Source organism: Vigna unguiculata, chromosome 3 (genome assembly GCF_037176805.1).
Source record: "Vigna unguiculata cultivar grain cowpea cultivar isolate G323 ecotype 2 chromosome 3, ASM3717680v1, whole genome shotgun sequence".
NCBI classification, from domain to species: domain Eukaryota; kingdom Viridiplantae; phylum Streptophyta; class Magnoliopsida; order Fabales; family Fabaceae; genus Vigna; species Vigna unguiculata.
Genome location: NC_140794.1, coordinates 64733274 through 64756420, shown reverse-complemented (window position 1 = coordinate 64756420; position 23147 = coordinate 64733274). Strand labels below are relative to the sequence as shown.

At 28.6% G+C, this 23147-nt stretch overlaps 1 protein-coding gene across 3 annotated transcripts in view; it reads right to left on the bottom strand.

Annotated features, from left to right (window-relative positions):
• LOC114175892 (calcium-transporting ATPase 8, plasma membrane-type-like) overlaps positions 1–16552 on the bottom strand; it is a 29764-nt gene extending 13212 nt beyond the window's left edge. The window contains exons 1-15 of one of the 3 annotated variants that reach the window (XR_014993424.1): positions 16397–16552; positions 9714–9821; positions 7767–7847; positions 7180–7346; positions 4406–4522; positions 4291–4327; positions 3098–3213; positions 2876–3007; positions 2703–2792; positions 1504–1573; positions 1231–1301; positions 1048–1131; positions 884–961; positions 733–804; positions 7–90 (exon numbers count right to left, since the gene is read on the bottom strand). Coding sequence is in view for 2 of the 3 variants with exons in the window: in XM_085670657.1 (XP_085526783.1) it covers positions 7–90; positions 733–804; positions 884–961; positions 1048–1131; positions 1231–1301; positions 1504–1573; positions 2703–2792; positions 2876–3007; positions 3098–3213; positions 4291–4327; positions 4406–4522; positions 7180–7335 (1107 nt within the window). In the remaining variant the exon portion in view is untranslated. Of the gene's footprint in view, positions 1–6; positions 91–732; positions 805–883; positions 962–1047; positions 1132–1230; positions 1302–1503; positions 1574–2702; positions 2793–2875; positions 3008–3097; positions 3214–4290; positions 4523–7179; positions 7347–7766; positions 7848–8416; positions 8749–9713; positions 9822–16396 lie in introns of those variants that run through there. The other 2 variants (XM_085670657.1, XM_085670658.1) reach the window with 2 other exon arrangements.
• Between the last annotated feature and the right edge of the window lie 6595 nt (positions 16553–23147).

Below are 23147 nucleotides of genomic sequence, written 5' to 3'. Positions count from 1 at the left end.
AGGGACCTGCAAAGGAGTTTCTTCACCATTGTCTTCTGAAATGCTAGCCATCAGAAGCCCCCATTCAGTATTAATACCAACAGCCGTTACCTGAGGAAGGAAAGCAACCAACAAAAAGAAACATCAGAAAAAAAAAATCGTTAATCAATCATAAAGTAGATGGACTAAAACTAAAAAAGAATAAATAATTAAATTTAATATATTGAATTATTGAAAGAAGTTCAGTACAATCTAATTTCCCTTTGCCTGTTGTTTTCAAAAATCAAACAGTGGCTAGAATCCCTTCCTGACCAGTATGATCATTTCAGAGTGACTTCTCCAGAAGAAAAAAATGAAAAATTTACTTACAGATCCAACTAGAAAAAGCTTCCACCATTTCGGTTAAACACCATTTTAGTCTATGGAAGATTTGAATTAATTATTGGACCTTAAAAGATGAAAATGTCAATCAATTTAGTTCTTCTAATTGATGTAAATAAAAGACTAAATGATCCATTTTTCATTTTTCAAGGACTGGTATGGTCCACCTCAAACCTTTCAAAGACCAAAATGGTGTTTTACATGTTTTTCGGGCCCTTGGGACAATTCCAATCTAAGCTATAAGGGTTAAGGTTCACCTTTGGGTTATTTATTAATTATATCAACAACCCCCTTTGGGTTCACCTTTTGTAAATAAAATCAAGACAGGACAATTGCAAAATATAGAAGGGAAAACGAAAGTCCAGAATTTACCAGCATAGTTCCATTGCCATCTGCAACTTTACATCCAGAGATCAGAAAAGGATCATTAGAATTTTTTTGGACCTGAAAAAAATTATTATCCACTTAGGAAAAGTGAGCAGTAATTAAACTTATTCTCCACAAGATAGAAATAAACACTAACAATTTTGCTCTCCCCGGTCATACTTGATTCATCAATTGCAAGAGAGTAACCAGAGATCAAAACTCCATCAGCGGGGACCTAGAAAACATCAGTTAAGAACTAAATAACAAGAAATGAACTATTAGGTTAGGTGTGAGATTATGAAAAAATGGGAAATGAAATACCTGGTCACCAATGTTAAGGGGTATAATATCACCAACAACAACATCGTAAATGGAGATCTCAACTCTTCTACCATCTCGAATGACCTTCTCAAGCACAAATCAAATCACAAATTTAAAGATATATGATGATGATGATGATAACAATAGTAATAATAATAAAGTATATCTAAGCCAGGAATGTACCTCCAAATGAATGTTTCTCTTGTGCTCATTTAGATCTTGAAACTGAAGAGACTGCTTATAATCACTTATAGCTACAAAAGAGGAGAAACAAACAAGGATATTTTGCCCATCAAAGGAGAATATTATAGCTATTACGGTAAACAGCTATAACAGATGACAAAGTTGATGATGGACTTATGTCTACAGCAAATGGATTTATATAAAATTGAAAATTCAGAGGCGGAATCTTAATGCTTTAATGCATTATCAACTATACAGAGACAATATTAATACCTGTAACAAGAATAACAAGAGCAACTGCAAAAGCAATGCTTCCCCCATCATACCATCCTTCCTGGATACCCTGAAACAATTAATTCTGAAGATGAACCTAATTCTTAGCATTAACAAAAGTATACTCCTAATACCGAATTATGCAAGAATGAAATGAGAAATGAAAAAGGAGCACTAAAGGCACTAAAGGTCAAAAGAATTTATTGTTGGTAATAGATTAGTCAAATAAAAAGCAGATGAGCCTGGTGTATAGATGCTATCATGGTACTGGTATAAGAGCTATAAAGCTAACAGAAGGGTTGTACACCAGAAATCAATATAGAGATTGAACAAAAAGGAAACGAAAATTATCTAGCATGCAACTGACACTATCAAAGAATACCAATAAGGAAGCATTACAATGAAACGGGCAATATGACAACACACAGTGGGAGGATTAATTTTTGTCTGCGGGCTGAGTTAGTGAAGGGGGGAAACTACAGTAATCAGTGACTGAAAGTACAGGACATTAATATTTCCATGCATTTTTTTAATGAAAAACAGTGTAAGTTTGGAATCAGACTATCTACTTACCTAAAAAGACAAACTACCAAAACTTTATCATCACATAAAGCATAGAATTGTTTCACAACTTTTGATATGATCATGAAGGGTTCAATATAATTTTAGGTTCTCTTTGTTATTTTTATTATGTTTTTAGTTAAGTGGTTGAATGGTCACATGGGAAGATAAAAGATCACAATAAGGTAAATACTGATGAGAAAACAGAAGGAGAATCATTCAAATATGCAGTTTGGAGAAAGTTATTAACATCACACTCAAAAAAAATAAGGTGAGTGATAAGTCACGGAGTCGAATGCCGCAGGTTCCCCAATAAGATCAAATTTGGGTACTTATAACTCCATTTCATAAAGTTCTCACAAAGAAAAAACTTAATTTTCTTTCAGAATTCATAATCTCCCTCATTGCATTACAAGTACATCCTTTTACAGACTAAATTATGTAAGACTCTCTAAATTTCACTTTAATTTCCAGTACGTGACCTTTAATTTCCACTAGTAATTAACTTCTTGTGGTTCTTTTGTCTTCTAATGTGACCATTCAACCACTTAATAAAAAAAACATAATAAAAATTACAAAGAAAACAAAAATTATATCAGCCCCCTCAAGATCATATCAACTTTCTCAACCAATCTCACCTCAGATTTTATCCCCAGTGCTAATGAAGCCATTGCAGCTACCATTAGAATAATCAATGTCAAATCCTTGCAAGCATCCCACATAAACGTCTAAGGCAACAAAAACAACATCAGTAAAATAACCCTCCAATAAAAAGAGGTGTTTTCAAATGATTAATGTGCACAAAATGTACCAAAAAACTTCTTCCAGACTTTCGAGGGTAGTTGTTGGAACCAAAGGCGTTCCTCCGTATTACCAAGTCAGCATCATCACCTCGAATCCCCTTCTCTAAATTGGTTTTCAATAAATTTGATAACCCTACAACCTTATAAAGTGATTCAGAAGAATCAAGTGAAAATGATGACTCTAATAAATATAATTACATATTTAAGCAAATCATTCTTATTACACTTACCCCTTCACATTCCCGCAGAGTAGTAGTGTCTCTGTCCCTTGAAATTGAAGAAAGTTGTTCTTGTCCAATTGAAAATTCTCCAGTTTCGCTTAAATGAGGTTTTATAGTTCCAAGTCCTATCAGTTAAAAGTACCGAGTATTGATATTGGAAGGAAAATAGTGTCTACAATTTTAGTATACCAGGGTAAACTCGCTGTAAATGATTTAACAAAGATCTAGGGAGCATCAAGCATCAGCAGCATATCAAAGCATTTTCAACTTTGGTATTTAAGTTTACAATTTAAGATAATATTATAAACACCTTTTATCATTGTGAAATAGGATAGAACTACAATCCCCAAATGATAAATATGTCCAAGGCTTGATAATCACAAAAAATAATTGGATATATCATGGAAGCAGTTTAGAATTAAGGTATTAATACACACTTTCTATAATCATAAATTGGCAAGACCATTAAAAATCTCTGTAATAGTAATTTTTAAACATTACCTATGCTGAAAACTAACATGCAAATAATGTATAGCAACAAAACAATATAAAAGAGAATGGACAAGTCATAAAACTACAATTGACATGCTAAAGGGAGTTGATCTGCTAAAAGGATAATTGGTTCACATTAAAAAAACATGTCAGACACAATACTTAGAATGATTATCAGTTAAAACCAGATATGTCAAAAACATTATAGTACTTAACTACTAAGCTAGAAGTTTTTCAGACACATGTAGCAACTGGAATGAATATTAGGTCATTAACGTTAACAGGGCTTATCAAGGGAGATCAGTTATACCAGACAAATTATTTCAGACTTTTTCCATACCGATATGCAGCCAATCAGGTGATAGTACACCAGACTATAGCAACCTTTCTTTATGACCAAAAGTAGTACAAAGGTACAAAAGAAACCTATTGATTTTGTTCACAAACTACTAGAACAGGCAACCTTCATGGTCAAACAGACTGAAGATGCAGATTAGCAGAACAAGAAATCAAAGCAAATGATACACAAGATAAGTAAAAACATTGAGAGTAAATTTTATAAGTTGCAGAACAATAATGAAATATATTTACAACAAAAGTGTTTCTAACAATATAGGAGACAGGAGTAAGTTCTAAATTGGAAAACTACTATGAATTACTAGTGTACTACAATTTTTACACATAATAGTGAAAACAATCTAGTGACTCACCATTCAATTGCCCAGCTTCTTTGAATCGATATGCAGCCTAACAGAGTCAATTAGTTAATTAGTATACTTAACACATGTAACATGAGAAATAATAAAGTCAATTGAAGAATCAAACTTGAATGGCGCGTGTATGCACTATAACAATTCTTAATACTCTCTTCTTTTCTTCTTCTTTCTTTAAGTCCAAGGTGTAACGAAATCGCCGAGAAGCATTGAGTACTAGTGCTGCTTGCTGAAACACCAAAGGAATTATTTGTCTCGTCATTGAACAAAACATTGTGTGTCCCAAAGATAAAAATTAAATGCATGTCAAAAATAGTCATATACAAGTAGAAATTGATGCTAACACGGTTATTATAAAATAGAACTCTGATACTGCAGAAATAGTGAAAAAAGGTGGCTTCAAGTCCCTGGTGCAAGATCAAGAAAATGCGATGTATTGTGTCTCGAGCCATTGTAAATACAATATATCTTGAATATTCAAAGCAGCATGAAAAAGACAATCATTAAGAGCCTATTACGACAAAACTACCAGAACTGTAGTGATAGTATTACTTATTATCTTGTCACAAACAAAACTTTTTCCCCACGTGAAAATGTTAAACCCTTCTATTAATTGAATGATTTCTTTACCTCCTGCAACATCTGAAAATTTCAAATGCCAGAAGAATTGAAAATTAACTTTAAAGATTCCATTAAATATCACCGTGCTTTTGTCCCATTAATAAAACTTATATTTATCCATCTATATTTTGCAATGGGCAAAAATATAGAAACCCAGCAATTTGCATTAGTCTTTTGGAGTCCAAATTTATTACCCTAACAGAATCTCAAATCCCTAAATCTAATCCAAGTCTTCTTAAACTCACCACCTTAGCAAAAATTAGAATTTGGGAAACACAAGGAAGGCATTTCAGATCAAAATGAATTAAACCAAAATTTTCAGAAACTGGCTCCCAATAAGGGCATAAGCACTTTATCCTTCGATAACCTTTACAAGAAACATAAGGACTGATCCCAATGTAGCTTCCAAATTGGCTATTGTCCTCATTATCTAGCGACCAGCAAACAAGGGATCAAATTTGTCTTCAACCATAACTGTCAAAATAATTACACAAATATGCCCTCCCTCTTTGACTCCATACATATCAATGGTTGTTGATAAAAATTTGAAATGGATGCAATATAATCTTCAATCAAAATATTATGCTACCAAGCACAGCTGGAGTTCCTGCAAATCAAAGACTCAAAGCAGGCCTTTTTGCCTCTCAAGTACTTTTTCCCAAACTTATGAGGTGAGGTTAAACCCTCACAACAGACGTTCTCTAGAAAGATTAAGAACTGAGCTTTTTGATATTGCTGTTTGTAGATAATAAGAATCCTGGACTGCCGCTGGTAGTCCTGACAATACCTCAAATATGTTATTTCCAAGTACAGAAAGCTATTCAAAGTAATACTTCCAATGAAACACTTTGGAAGAGATTCACAAGATGTTCAAAATAATACTGAAGATCCCAAAACTGTGCTAATTGGAATGGGTACTGTGTTGTCTTCAATACTCTAATAATCCACTACAGATCTGTTGTTAGATATGCTGAGTCTTTGGCAACAAAAATTCAATCAGTTCCTAGTCTTTATGCTAATATTGTATATTTTATCAGTCTTCTCCTTAGAAAGAACCTTGTTTAGTCTCATAATTCAAAACACTATAATTTTGGACCTCTTAATAAACGGGTATATCTATAAGAAATATCTATAAGAAACAGGTTGTATAAACTTGTCCTAAACCCCACAACAGAAAAATTACTCCGGTTTGACAGCATTTGAGTACTAATGCTAAACTGGTACATGTTCAAATATTTGCGTCAATGACTACAGGTAGGTGCATGAATGCTAAAATATTGTACTAGCAGGGGAAATTTAAATGAAATAAAATTCAAATTTATATTGCAAAAACCAATCAGTCAGCACATGGACTTGGTATCTTTTAAGCCATTTACTATCCACTTATCTTTCAAACATGTCTTCTAGAAACCATACTGTCGATCCAGTATTCCCACAGCCCCTGATCTCACTTCATTTAAGGAATGGATATTTTCATGTGAGTTCAAGAGACCCTAAACAACACCCCAGATAAGGCCCTATATTCTCCATGTCTTTCTCTCTCTCTTCACATGGCCCTAACACATGAAAGAAAGAGGATTCATTCCCCTTCTGCGGCTCTTAATATAGGTTTTGTTGACTATTAAAATGATGGGAAGTACTCTCTCTCCCTCCCTATATCTCTTTATGTTTGCGTCATCTAGAGTTTGTTTAAAAAAAAATAATAAGCACCTCTAAAGGAGAAACATAAGCATTAAAAATGAAATGAGTTTCTCTAGAACTAAAATAACTCATGCTTAAGCAAATCTGTAAAAAATCTTTCATATTAATTTTTCTATCTGATGAATTTTAATTCATATGTAAATTAACTTTAGTTTATGGAGAAGCTTATTTCATCCTTTCTTCTAATTTTCTTTTCCTAAAAGCGTTTATAGGGACATTGAACCAAACATGTTCACAGTAAAGTTTGGCAAAATATATTGGCTCAACAAGCGAATCCCTGCCACCCATGTAGGGGACGGCACCCAAAATCCCAGAAGACAATACATCAATAGCATGCTAGGGAAACCAACAAATGCCCAACCCCTACAAGATTATTGGACAGGTCAAAACCGCAAATAGTTTTAACTAGCTTCATTGAAATAGTAACCCATGCCCATGGGGAATAATATATGTATTCGGTACAAATTCAAAAGCAGATAAAATGTATTAGTCGTATTATTGAAAATAATATGACATAAGATAGTAACAGCAATAGAGTGAATTAGAAATAATGTCGACACGTACCCTCCACCGCCTGAGGCGTTGAACCGGAGCATTCTTTGTTCTGGTAACATCAAATGGATCAGCAGAAAAGTCTCCATCATCAAAATCATCAGTGGGAGGCCCGGCCTCTACATCACCCGGCGTCTGGCTGCCAGGAGAACCCTTGGAGAAGCTCATGCTTCCGAAAACTGTCGCAGGAAAGATGACACCGTCACCACCTAGTATCACTTACTACTACCACTTCACAGTATATCATTAATAACCGTTTTTATTAACAACCATTCCACCTCCACTCTCGGGACAAACCTCGCCGTATCACAACAAGAAAACGTAAATTCAGTTTTTCTACTTCGGAAAAGAAAGCAGTTCAAATATCCACCCTTCAAATCTCAACTGATATTTGTCGTTTCATTATTATTCAAAGTCGCAGTTCACTTAGCACTGATCCCTAAATTCAAGTCAATCACTTTCAATTGCACAGTAAAGCACATATCTCTAGAAAATTAAGACCCCTAATATATACGCACCATTACATTAGGCTTATATAGTGCATAATGAGTATCATCACTTTATTATGTAGCAATAAGCATAGTAGCCCGTGGACTTACTGGGAAAATAAAGAGACTATATCAGTAGTCTGGTGCCGATAGCGGTATTCTCGTCTTTTTCTTCCTCTGAAACCTGAAACCCTTCAGAGAAGAAAAAGAACACTATTACACTAATAAATAACGCAACAGCATTTAAAACAACAATTAAATTAATTTCCATTTCCGTTCACGAGATTTCCACCTCATGCAAAAGAATCCTCATTAATAGAATATATATACGCATCGGTTCCCTCCTTCGAGGAAATTTCGTTTCACGATTTAAGTGCAGTATACAGTTTACGCGCCTAAATTATATTCTCTTTAACTTTTCGTTTTCTCATTTCCAAGATTGTTGAATCAACCTTTTTTCCAATTTCTAATAGAAGCCTTTTCGCGTCATCAGTTGATAAACGCAACATTTCCTGTAGTGGAAAGTGGCTCGGTTTGATTCAGTCCAATTAGTAGCCACAACAGCACGAGAATCAGAACCTCTTTTTTTCACGACAAATCAGAACCTTCACTTTTGGAAACGACAATGACAAAAAAACTGAATATGTTTAGTTAATGCAAAGTAAGTTTTGACATATGATGCAGGAAGTATCGAAATAATGGTTGAAAAAGACGAATAACTAACTTGTGGCACAAATCAAAAGCGGCAAGTGAGCACTCACTAATGCAATTCGTGAGATTGGATGCTTCAGAGTTCAGGCGAGGAGATGAACAATGGCATGTGAATAATACGAACCGTACCGTCATAAAATATTCAATGGAACGTTACTCTCAGTGTTTGCACTTCTCAGTTGATTGATTCAGTGAAATCGCACACAAACAAACTTTCAATAATGCTAGAGCTTAAACTCTCTTACTCTTATATTCCATACTTGGTTTGGGTTGCGCACTGCTGGCAAACAATAAAATACGCTCTTGCATTCTTCTTTTTCTGTAACACAGCTATGCAGATCTTGTTGAACGCGCCGAGAATAATTTGAAGGTAAAAAGACTTCAATTTCGTATTGATTTAGTTTTCGTTTTTACTCTTTAAAAACAATTTTAGTAATTAATTTTCAAAATCTGCTTTTAAGGATAAGTTTGAAAAGAAAAGACAAGTTTCAGTGGCTGATGAGAAAGCAATTAAAAAAAGAAAATACACTTTTTTTTTCGTTTTTGTTTTTTGAGCTTTGAAAACATTTACAAAGGAAGGAAATAACTACCCTTTGATGATTTATTTACTTTTAATAATTGTATTTATTATTTTAATATTATATTGATATTTTAGCCGATTTGTTATTATTATAATAGAGAAATTTATTCAATAATAATCATTATTGAAATTAATGTGTACTTAATTAAGTAGATTATAGGTTTTCTCCACCAGTCACTATAATACCGAAGAGCATGTCTCCGTGCATCATGGCCGAATGCACGCCATTCTGGTCACAAATTGGAATTCCAACCGGGAATAATAAAATTTTCATGTTAATGTATCTATTTCAATTTTTTATTTAATTACAATTTATTAAATTTTTCTGAATTATTTATCATTAATTTAATACTTTCAGAATATGCAATTGACTTCTATCACTTTTTAAACTTTATATATTTTTTTATTATTGAAAATTGTAAAATTAAAAGATGATCATTAGATCCACCACACACACGAGTAAGGAAATCAGATTCACCGCTGAATTCATTATTACCGAAGAAGAAAATGAATGACATTAGGCCAAACATTTCTATACATGAAAGAAAAAACAAAGTTTCCCTAATTCACGTGACATTGTCCCTCCAAAAATAAGAAAAGGCAAATCATTTTAGTTGGACGAAACTTGAGATTCGCGTCGATGTGGGGATAAGAATTTGGAGTAAAATTCATTTATGGAAGAGCTTAACATTTCATAACAAGTAAAAAAAGTTGAACTTTAAGAGACAGATAGAAGTAAAAGATTGTTTAAGAGAGATTATTATTACCTTTACAGAATGATGCTGGCTTGAACTATTTATTCTGGAGCAATGTATACATCATTTGCAGCAGATTGCAGTCAGAACAAATCTGCAACTCCTTGCAAGATATGATATCTTCTCTTCAGAAATGAACACTTTAGTTTGTCTTCAACAAATAATGTTAACTACTATTTTAGAGTTTGAAATTCATTTCACCATGCATGAAATGAAGGAATAAGAGCATTTGAAGAATGCAGTTGCAGAGTGCTGATTTTATTTGTTGGTATAGTATATCCCTCTTTCCTTGAAACTTCCATTACTCAATAAATTTGTTTACAGAATCAAGAAAGGTATTGCAACATGTCTTGTCCTTTTGGGAAAACCAAATGCTTCTTCTATAAAGAATGGTTAGAATTTGGGAACTGTATAAAGGAAGCTTTTGACAGCCGTAGATACACTAGGTAAATAAAGTTAATTGTATATCTGGTCCATTTCGGTGTTTAAATACTAGGAAATGTAATATGATTATCTAGTCCATTTCGTCTATGTGATGTTGCAACTCAGTGATGAAAACCATTGTTTGAGTTTTATCTATTACTTTATTAGGAGTATTTCACAAAATGTTAATTATAACAATTATGGTGTATAAATGATAATTTATAACGAATCTTCCATAAATATTTTAAAAATACCAAATTTATAAGTATATATAAATTTAAGGGATAAATATATTAAAATTAAAAGTTAATTTTTTATTTATATACAAGATTTTATCTATAATCTATAATTTTATATAAATAAGATTTTCGCTTTTGAGTCTTCGTTTTATAATTTTAACTTTATCTTTTAAAATAAAATTAATTGTTATTTTACATATTTTTTTTATAAAATTATTTATCTTCTCTTATTGTTCTTCCTCTGTACATCAATATTTATCGATAATTATTTTTTTAATTTTTTTCTTTTATTTTATTTTATTTTCAATAAATATAATTTTATTTTTTATATTAATTTAATAATATTAGAATATCATTATTTATTAATATAATATTATATATTTAAAAAATGTATATTAATATAGTGGTTATATTTGTACTAGTATACAAGGTGGCCTCAGTATCAAAAAAAAATCGTCCCTAAACTTATATAAGCTACTGTTGTTATTTGAGAGTTGTTGTTCAGTTATAAGAAGAAAAGAACTAACAGAAAAACTTTAAGCTGTAACTTCTATTTGTTAAGAATTTCGATTCTAGACACGGTTTTGAAAACACTTAACCCGAACTACGTTACTTTGGTGTGATATTTCTTATTATTCCTTATCTTGTTTGTGTATTTTATTATTATCATACCATTGTTTGTTTTGGAAATGCTTCTAATGGTTTCGTTAAACTTATTCCACATATGTATACAATGTTGTGTAGTGATTATAAAATAATTAATTAATTCTTTTGTGTACATAATTAATTATTCCACATATGTACAATTATTATGTTCAATATTGAAATAAGTGATGTTGCAAGTTCTAGTGTAGATATTAAATAGAACTAATAATATTTTTTCATTTTTTAATATTTACAGATGTGTATACTTGCGTGTGTAGTAAGGCATTTTATCTTCCAATGACTTTGTATATGAATATATGTATTTTATATAATTACGTAAAGATGGCTATATATATAATAATTACATATAATTATATATATAATTACATGTAGGCACATTTAGGACATAAAGAATAAGACTATAAAATTAGTATATTATATAATAATAAAATTAGTATAATAAATAATGATATAGGTCGACTCAACATTGTTTTAGTTACAAATAAATCAATTAAATCTGATTCACTATTTGTTAATCAAACAATTTTTAACTTTGATTCGATGTGAGTTGATAAGTAAGTATATTAACTCATAGTGTCTTTTTTTAGTTTTACTTTATATATTTATTTTGGTATAATTAAATTGGATTAATTTTTACTCATTATTTTACAACAACACAATTTAAGTGTTACATATTTTTTTAACTTAACATACAAATAAATTAAACATTTAAATTATTTAAACATTATTAAACAACATTTTATTATTTTAAATGATTAAATTATCCATTTATGTTAGAAGTGAGTTTTAAGCCTAACTCAATCCCACAAAACCGGCAGGCTTGTAAGGTGAGGATTGCACTCACTTATCTATTGTGAATTAGTTTTATCTCTAGTCATGGACTTCCAACCATTTATATAATTAAAAGTGATAATAAATAATTATAATACAATTATGAAAAAAAAACAAAAAAATAATAATAAAGAATTAAGAAAGGTAAATTTAATTTAATTTATATTTAAAAAAATTAACCAATTCAAATCCTCTCGAATCAACGATGAGTTAAATTGACTAAGAAATTTATATTTGACATTTATAGTTTAGAAATATAAATTTATAAAATAAAATTTTGTTTCTTGTAAATTAATTTTAAATAGTATCATATAACATGTGTAAAAATTAATATTCGCGAAGTCAACAACTTGAGATTCGATTCAAAACGAATGTGTGTTTGGGATGAGTATTTATAGATTTAACTGTTTAAAAATAATTTTTAAATAACGTAACATGTGTTTTATTGTTTGTATTTAGAAAAGTAGAATAATAGAAAAAACAGTATACAAGTTTTCATCAAACATAAAAGTTTTCTACAATTACTCCAAGTCAAATATATACTGTTAGATCCACAAAAAATAAAAAATTATAATAGTTCATATATTTTCATTAACAAATATTTATGGTTAATGAGTTACTTTTGTTAAGTAAGAACAATAATTCTTATTTCAATATAATTTCAAATTAGTTGACATAACTGACAATAAAATTATTAAAAAATAGTGAAAAGGCCAAAGTAATCAATGTTAATATAATTTTAAGTGAGAGAAAAATTAAAGGCAAATAAATAATATTATTTACTGTATAAAACATAAAATTAATATAGTAATTAATATTTTTTATTTATCTATATATATTATTGGTTATGATTACAAAAATAAGTTGCTTCATGTTTTACTAGTACTGTATGCATCTTTTTTAAAGTAATTGTGTTTGAATGAAGAAAAAAAATAAGGATAAATTATTTGTATAAAAATTTAAAATGTTTATATGATAAAATATGTTGTTTTAATAACAATTTTAAAAAAATTGAAATTTTATAAATATAGATGGATAACTTAAAATTATAAAATGTTAAATTCCATCCAAAATAAATAATTTTAAGTTATATATATATATATATATATATACTACTTCTTTTCTCAAATTTATAAATTTGTTGTTCTCAGTGTCAGTCAAAATATAATTGAGTCAAATTTTGTTGAGAAGACATGAAAGTCCCACGTCGACTAGAGATAAAGCAATTGCATAGTATATAAGTGAGGTAAAAATCTCACCTTACAAGTAGTGGGGTTGAGTTAGGCTTAAAACTCACTTCTAACATATACCATTATTCCAGCTAATGTTTAAGATTTGTTTTTACTAAAGTTAATTTTAATTATTTTTTATTTATCATTGTAGAGACTTTTTTATTCATATATAATGTTAGTTAGAATTTTATTTGTCGATATTTCTAATATTTTTTTAATTATCAAACATTTTTTGTTGATGATTATTTTTAGTTGAAGTTGTTTTGTCATCAACATTGATTAAAATTTAAGTTATATTTACTTTTCAACAAATATTAACAAAAACTATTTTTGAATCGACGTCTAATAGAATTTTTATTGATATTAATTAAACTATTTTTTGAATAGTGTAAATAAAAAAAATTAGTCAATATTGATTAAAGTTATTTTCTATACTATTTTTTATGGACATCAACCAGCGTTATACAATTGCAAGAGTGACTAAATATTTTTTTGTTAATATTAATAATTTTTTATCGAGGTCACCAATGGTTGTATTATTTTGTGGTAGTTAAACTAAAAAATAAAAAAAGATTTTAATGGTTTTATTTAATCAAAATACCTTAAAAATAAAATAATTAAATATAAAATTAATTTTATATTTAATATATTTAAAATTTATATTAAATTTCTTGAAAAATTGTAGAATTATCACTCCAAAGTGAAAAGAATAGATAATTTTATAAGAATTTGTTTGAAAGGAATTGTTTGTGAAAAAAAAGTTGATAGTATGATAAAGTTGACTTCAAAAATACTAAACGTATATAATTTTATTTATTTTTTTAGTGGAAAGATTGTGTGGTTAATATTCGATGGAGAAATATGGGATTTTCTAATTTATACTATTATTAAATAATAAAAAAAATTATACAACAAAAATAAAACAATCTAATGTGAAAGTGGAAGAAAATATAAATATTGTTCAGGAGAAGTATGGTACATTAATTTAAGAGAATTAATTCTGCCTTTGATTTTTATTTTTATTTTTAGTTTAGTTGAAGACGAGTTTGAAATACTTTTAATTTACTGTCTTTAGTCCATATATTTAAGGTTAAAATACTTTTTTGGTCCATGTTTTTGTTGAAAAATCTCAAATAGGTCATACGATTTTTTTTAGTCTCAATTAGGTCCATATTTTTGAAAATGTGTAACAATTAGGTCCATTCCGTTAGTATAGAGTTAACGGTATTAAAGATGTGCCACGTGTCAGCTCCACATTTTTTTGAATTTTTTTAAAAAAATTTTAATTTAAAAAAAAAATTGATTTTTTTTTTTAAAATTATTCATGCCACGTGTCACGTCAATATTGTGCCACGTGTCAAGTCAGTAAGGTGACACGTGTCAAATCATTGTCTGAATCTCAATTTGGTTCATAAATTTGTTATTTTTATTACATTTCAGTCCATTTTTTTAAATTTTTTTAAATATATTTATTTTAACTTTTTACAAAATTGTTTTAAAATTTTATATTTAAATTTATAAAATTATTAATTTTAAACCAATTCTAACATTTGTATATAAATTATTTAAAACAATTTTGTAATAAGTTAAAATAAATATTTTAAAATTTTAAAACAAAATATAAAATAAACTTAATATTATTAAAATGTTTAATAAAAATATCATTATAAAATTTATATAAAAGTTAAATTTGATCTCAATTTGGAAATGATGAAATTGAAAATTAAAAAAAAAATGGACTGAAATATAATTAAAATAACAAATATATGGACCAAATTGAGATTCAAACAATGACTTGACACGTGTCACCTTATTGACTTGACACGTGGCACAATATTGATGTGACATGTGGCATGAATAATTTTCAAAAAAAAATTACAAAAATTCAAAAAAAATTCAAAAAAAAATTCAAAAAAAAATCAAAAAAAAATCAAAAAATTTCAAAAATTAAAAAAAAAATGAGAAGCTGACATGTGGCATATCCTTAACACCGTTAACTCTATACTAACGGAATGAGCCTAATTGTTACACATTTTAAAAAATATGGACCTAATTGAGACTAAAAAAAAATCTTACGACCTAGTTGAGATTTTTCAACAAAAACATGGACGAAGGGAGTATTTTAACCTATATTTAATAAACGGACAACTATAATAACCCACATAATTTTAATTGTTGAATTTTGATGACACCCTTGAAAAATTATAAAAAATTAATTATATTATTAGTTTACAATTCAATTTTTACCATTCTTTTACTTGTCAGTTTAATTAGCCAATTTGAGTGAACAATTGTAATATCACTTTATTTTACGTTTTTTATATTAAAGGAATTCATTTTAAAAAAATTTATTAACATCACACTGATATCTATATATGGATTTATCACATTATGACATCTGTTAATAATTAGATGCTAAAAGTTACTAATAGGATTAAAATCGTCTATTTCTCAAATGTATGAACTACATTTGGAAAGTTAAAATTAGAAGACTAAAATTATCTCTATTTTTTTCTCTCTTAAAACTAGAAGACTATAATGAAAATTTTAAAATTGTGGGCCAAAGTGATAGCTACAAAATGGCCTTTACAAAATCGTAAGGGTATTTTACTTGGTGTCTAAATTTTACAAATTTGATTTAAATAACTATTTAGTCTCTATTACATTTTTTTATCCCTTTAATTTTTTGGTCCTTATTTGTTTATGGTTCAAATAATGGTAGATGTCGTAATGGAACAAACATTATACTAAAGACAAAAGATTAAAAATAAAATAAAAAAACACTCATTATGTCATAGGAATCTGCTTTTCTTTTTATGGTTTTTGTATTCTAAATTTTAATAATAAATGCATATCATATTTATTAAAAAAAAAAACTATTTACACTGAGTCGTTTAGTTTATATGATTCAAACATTATAAATCAAAATTTCCCTTTTTAGATCTCCCTATTAACCCTGCGGTAATTGTTTTTCTCCTTTAAACTCAAATCACAACTTTAATCAATATATCTAAACCCAACACAATGTTGTTATACATATAATAATTGATCAGTAAAATTTATAAAAATAAAAAATATAATAAAATTCGTAAAACAAATGAACAGTTAAAACTGAATTTCTTTATTTACTTCAGAAGCTTCCAAACCATAAAACTAATTAGTATATCTTGTTTCGTTCCACAATTAATAAAGAAGGGTTTGATTTATAAAAGTAATTAGTATATTACAAAGCTAAGTACTTGGCTTGAACCCTAATTAAGGGATTAAAAGTGGTAAGAATGGAATAGAATAGAAGGCATCATACCTTCAGTGCAGCAGAAAAAAGGAAAAGGGATAGATGGATCCATGGATGAAAGTGAACAGCGACAGCAAGTGACGAAGAAAACGCAATATTCTCTCTGCTCTCATCCCAAGTTTTGAATCTGCTTATTCTTTGGAGTAATCTTTAAGTTTTAAGCACTGCATCATCGTCGCTATAAATATACTACACTCTTCTCTTCACAAAAACGAAACTTCTTGGAAATTTAAGTGGGGTCTATACATACTATTTTCTACGATTATTACCTTTTTTTAATTTTTATTTTTATTTTTATTGTTATGTTTCAATTTGTTCGTGCAATAATTGATTCCCAGTAATATCACATTAAATAAACTATTTGTACGATAAATTTGTTCATGTTTACTAACACCGAAAAAGTTTATATATATATATATATATATATATATATATATATATATATATACACACACTTGTGTAATTGAAGGAACCATTGAGTGTATACAAAATAAATGTTTAATTAGTCAAATGGTATCCATCTTTGGATTTGTTAGTTTGGTACTCGTTTTTAAAAAATTATCAATTGTATTTCAACTTTTGAAAAATAACTTCAATTAGGTATTTTTCAGAAAAAAATGATTAATGTCATTAACAGTGTCATGTATCAGTATGTCATTATTTATATTTTTTAATTTTATTTTTTTGATTTTTTTTTCACGTTTTAGGTCCCTAGTGTGACACATGACAATGTCAGTGTCACGTAACAAGGTAGTGATGACAATGTCAGTGCCACATGACAAGGTGGTGTCACATGGCAAGCTGGTGCCACATGGCAAGGTAGTGTCAAGTGTCAATGTCACTACCAAATGTTATTATATTGATTTCAATTCAGTCTTCACATACTTATTTGTTTCGATTTAATCCTCACATATGTCATTTTGATTCAATTTAGTCTAAATACTTTTTTTTTTCAAAATAGAGAAATATTGTCTCTCTTAAAACGAAATTTATTATTTATACTAACATAAACACAGACGTTATCGCGCCTGTGTGTACGCATTTTTTAAATATGTGTGATATTATATTAGTAGGTGATGATATTGTAATGTTAATAAGTTAATATGTAAAAAAAATATTTATTAAAAATAAAGTGAAATATATCAGAAAAGATGAGAGAATAACCGTTGATAAATACAGAAGAAGAGAAGAAGCAAAGATAGATGATTTTATGAAACACTTGTAAAAATAACGGTCAATTTTCAAAAATTTAATAAATAATTATATTTTAAAAGGTAAAATTAGTATTTTGAGATGTGGACACAAAAGAAGGATTCCTTTTTATATATTGTTATAGATAAATGTTATATTAATATTTGTTATTAAAAAAATTACTTATAAAATTAAGTATTGATATTTGTATTAAAATTTAATGATAAGAGTTGTGAATAACAAAATACGGTTCATAATTAACAAACATGTAATATGTTATAATGTCCTTTTTAATAAAAAAATATGAGTATTAGTGAAAATGTTATACTCATATTTTTTATTGGAAATTACATTATAACATATTACATTTTTATTAATTTGTTAACACATGTTTTGCTATTCATGACTTTTACTACTAAATTTTAATACAAATATCAATACTTAATTTGTAAGTCACTTTTAATAACAAATATCAATATAACATTTATATAAATAATAATTTTGGTCTTAAGGGAGAGAAAATATTTCTCTGTTTAAAAAAATGGACTAAATTGAAACAAAAAAACATATGTGAAGATTAAATTGAAATCAAGACAATGACAGTTGGTAATGACATTGTCACGTGATAGTACCTTACCATGTGCCACTTATAATGTTTCGTGTCACATCAAGGACCTGACACGTGACAAAAGAAAACGAAAAAAAAATGAAAAAAACTAGAGACTGACATGTGGTACGCCACGCCTTTAATGGCGTTAATAATTTTTTGTTTCTAAAATGGACCTAATTAAGGCACTTTTTCAAAAGTTGAGACGCAATTGACATTTTTTTAAAAACGGATATCAAACTCACACATTCAAACAAAAGTGAATATCATCTGACTACTTAAACCAAAAAGAAAACATTAAAAATGATGTTCACCTTCTTCTCCTTCAATATCCTTTCTCTCCTCTCAAAATTAAGAAGGTTGAAAATATATTGAATTTTAAATAAATTTTAATTTATCATTTAATTTTATTTTAATTAAATTAATTAGTTTTGGATTTTTTTAATTTAATTTGTATTAGATTAAATCTAGACTAAATCCATCTTTTCAATTAGATTTAATCTAATGAGATTGACTTAATAAGATTAGATCTATTAAACGTAACTCTTGGGCCTATTAGAAACAGGTTGGGTCGACTTGACTAAATATGGGTTCGGACTGATTAGGCTCTTTGGGTTCGGGTTGACTTGGTTTCACTTGATCTTGACTCGACTAAGTTCAACCTTTGTTTCAGATTGACTTGGTTCAACCTAAACTCGAATAAACCTAGACCCAGGTTGACTCATACTCACTTGGGTATGGTTCACTCGACTCAATTTGAGTTTGGACTGCTTTACCTCAATCTCGGCTAAAGCTAACTTGAGTCAACCTAGGCACAAATGGAATCAAATTAAGTTTGACTCATTTTGACCCAGCTTGACCTAGGATTGGATCAACCAAGCTAAACTTCGATCTAAGTCAACTCGACTTGACTTGAGCTCGTGTTGACTCGGCTAGATCCTAGGCCCATAATGACTCGACTCTACCCTTTTGTTTGAGCCAATTAGTTTTGACCTTCAGCCTACAATGATTTGTCTCGACTTCCATCTTGGCTTGCCTCAGCTTGATTTTTTTAAACCAAGTGGACTCAGGTCGACCATTGCCATTAACTAACTTTACTTGACCTTTAGCTTGGATCGACTCATTTGAAAAAAATAAAAAAGTACACCAAAGAGATGTATTTTTTATATATAAAGAGATACATTTATTTGGTTTCATTTTTTGTTTTTCAATTTTACCTTCTTAATTATTATTTTTCTAAATTTAAATAATTATTCATAATAAAAAATTATTTTTCAGTATTATCATTTTGGTAACTATTTTATTGAATTTAAATAATTACGCATTATAAAAGAATGAGTTAAATATATTTTTGGGTCCTTAACTTTTAGTGAAAATTGAAATTAGTCCCTATTTGAAACTTTACACCAATTTAGTCTCTCATCTTTAATAAATGGGTGAATTTAGTCCTTTTAACCAAATTTTGTTAAGTTTATTTAACATTTTAAACGTGATTCTAAGTAAACATTGTATCGAAAATGAGTTAAACTATGTAAACAACTCAAATACTATCATAAAATACGTTTAAAACGTCAAATAAACTTAAACAAATTTGGTTAAAAAGACTAAATACACGTATTTTCAAAATTGAGGAACTAAATTAGTCTAAAGTTTCGAGAATGAACTATTTCCAATTTTCACCAAAAGGTGAGGGACCAAAAATATATTTAACCCTGAAAGAATTATTTACTCTTTTATCATTTTAATAATCTATAATTATATATAAGAAGATACCTCTATGGTGTTCTACTTTTTTTTTAAAATTTTTTCTCTTAATTATTATTTTTAAATTTAAACAATTATTTGTAATAAACAACTATTTTTTAATTTTATTATTTTAATAAATAATTTTTTTAAAATTCAAATAATTACTTTTATAAAAGAATTATTTATTTTTGTAATATATATATATATATATATATATATATATATATATATATATATATATATATATATATATATTTACACGTTAAGGTGTAGTGGAAATTACAAACTTATAAAAAATGGGTGTTATTTTGATCACAAATCCTCTCCCATTTTTCTAGCGTAGTGTTTATTTTAATAATTCGTAACATATAATAACAACGATTACAATAATTTTATTATTTTTATTATCATGAAGAAATCTTTTAAATTTAAATTATATGAAGAAATTATTTTGTAATCATGACTTGATATAACAATCCATTTAAACATAAATTATTTATATATTTTTTTTTCTAAAATAGTTCAATTAAACATTTAATTTTAAATTTAAAATTAGAATGAATATGAAGTTTAAAAAAATATAGTATACAAAATAAAAATGGTTTAAAACAATGGAGAAATCTGTTGTTTTGTCTAATTATGAAAATAACGTCTGTAGTTCAAGTTTCGGTAAAACGTAAATAATTAAAAGTATCTAATTAAGAGAGTTAAAATTTCAATATTTTTAAAATTAAATAAATTATTCAATATTATTTATTATTATATATCTATGACTTCACGTATACATTTGTGTGTTCCTTTTCCTTCTTTTGTTGTTCAAGACGATAAATGCACTGCCTTTGGCCTTTTGTTGTTTTTGTTGTTCAAGAAGATAAATGTGACCTTTGGCGTAACCGTGATTGAATGTGTTTTTGGGTGTGGTTTGCCCGTGGTTACCTTTGTTTGTTTTTCTACGTAGTGTTAAAAAATGCATGGCATTTGGTGGAAAGAGTTGTTTTCACCTGTGGTTTTGTATATCAAAATTATCAGGTTTTGTTGAACTCATTGCTCCATTAGCGTGCATCCTTCATCTTTCATCACGCGTTCACTGCAATTTGCTGTGTACTCCACTTGTTTGTGATCAAGAGTATGTTAGCAAGCTACATGTACCTTGACAAATCTGTTTTCCGAGTTGTAGCATTTTATAATAGTTGTTTTAGGAAACAAATTGGGGTATATTTTCCGTTACAAGAGTAACTAGTATGTAATATGATGTGATAGAAAAAAAAAAAAAAAAAACAAGCCTTTTGAAAGAGGACACGGGATACAAGAATAGTTAACATTAATTATTTTAATTTAAATATACAGTGTATACAGTGATGTAAAGCAGCGGTAAGACATTACCAAGACTCAAACAGTGGAGTGTTTTAAAAAGTGGCTGCAATAACAGATTTTTCTGCACCATAGAAATATGATACAGGCTTCCAAAACCCAGTTTTTGTACCCTTAGGACAACATTGTTTAGGATTTACTTTTGGTAAACTTAGGATTTATATACATAGTATGAATTATTTAGTTTGCATTATATTTTTTAAATTTAAACTAGGGGTCATCCTTTGTACCACTGTTCTTCCAGAGCTCTATGCATCAGATGTTTGGGATCATCATCAGAATCATACAATTTGATGCATGAATTATCAAGTTATCAATTCATATCATAACATGATTTAAAACGAGTGTGAATTTTACTATAAATCAAATGATTCGAGGATTCTATTATGTTCTTTTATTTTTTACTTGTCTTTCACCACTTTCATAAGAATTAAGAAGTCATAGAAGCGTGTATCCTGAAGGACGGGTGAAGATATTGGTTAAGAAGGAGACAGATAATTAGAGATGATACCACCTCTGTGTTAAATTTAGATTCAGGTTTTTAAATGAAAATTATCCCCGCGGTTTACGTTATTTTATGTGTTGTGTTTCTGTTATTTTCATCCCGTGCACGTTTACATTTTTCATAGGATGCTTGTGCCTGACCAAGAACCGTACAAGAGGACAAACCCAACCCCATGTGAAACTAATGACAACCAACCAGCTCGTACATTATTGAAATTTCTTGGCAATTTCCAAACCCCTATCCAATTATTTTTAAGATTTTTTATTTTATTTTAATTTGATTCCGTCTTTATTTTCTACCAAATTAATCTCCTATATTAACAAAAGTTACTAACATTTTTTTCAAATTCATCACATTCTTTATTATAAAATAGGAGTTTCGGTCTGACCTGCATGTGTAAGGCATGCCGTCATAAGTCAGGATTGAACTTTTCATGAAATTCTTAGTTGCATTACTTATAGCTTCCTTATTCGTAGATAAAGATGATTTGGAATTCTCTTTCATTCCAAGACATCACCTCTATCCAGACGATTCATATTCGACTGGAGTTCGCTCCCAGAAATATATCTCATCCATCCTTTGTGTAATCCCATGAGCCTCTTATCCATTCTCAGTGTGTCGTTCAGGACATAAGGGACATGATGACTTGACATCATTCTCATCTTCCTCCGACTTATCACCGACAGTCTGCTCAGGGTTCCAAACTCAATCTTGACAATTAAACACGAGGATCATGCTCGTTGCGAGACTTAACCCAAAATCTTACGACACGAGCTCACGAAAGTCATGCATCTCCTCTATCCGTGTTCCCGAAGGCACCCATCTCTTTCAAGAACATTCACAGCATGTCAAACCCCCGTAAGGGAGCACATTATTATTGAAAAACTGTTGCATGAAAAAAATATGTAGGTAAAGAACCATCTTTACTTTGATCCTAATATTGTAAGAAAGGTTTAGACTCTTATATTAATACCATACTAGAAACAGTTTCGTTAGAGCAATGCAAAGCATTATTTAATGTTATTTTTAAACACAGCATTTAAAGGGCGTACAAAATATATGAATATTAACAACTTTATGTAACTACACACATCTTAGAATATCCAATTCTACTATAGACTACCAACTGATAAAATTGTAAAGCATCAACATACGAGTTATATGATAATCAACACTTCTTATTGAAACTGAAATAGTTAATCAAATATTGAGGATAATATAAGTTTATTTCATATTTGGGATTATTATCGTATTTTTTTAGTCTTATGTCCAAAATATCAATATAAATGGTTGTTGAATAATTCACATCAATTAAAAATAAAATAAAATTATAATATACT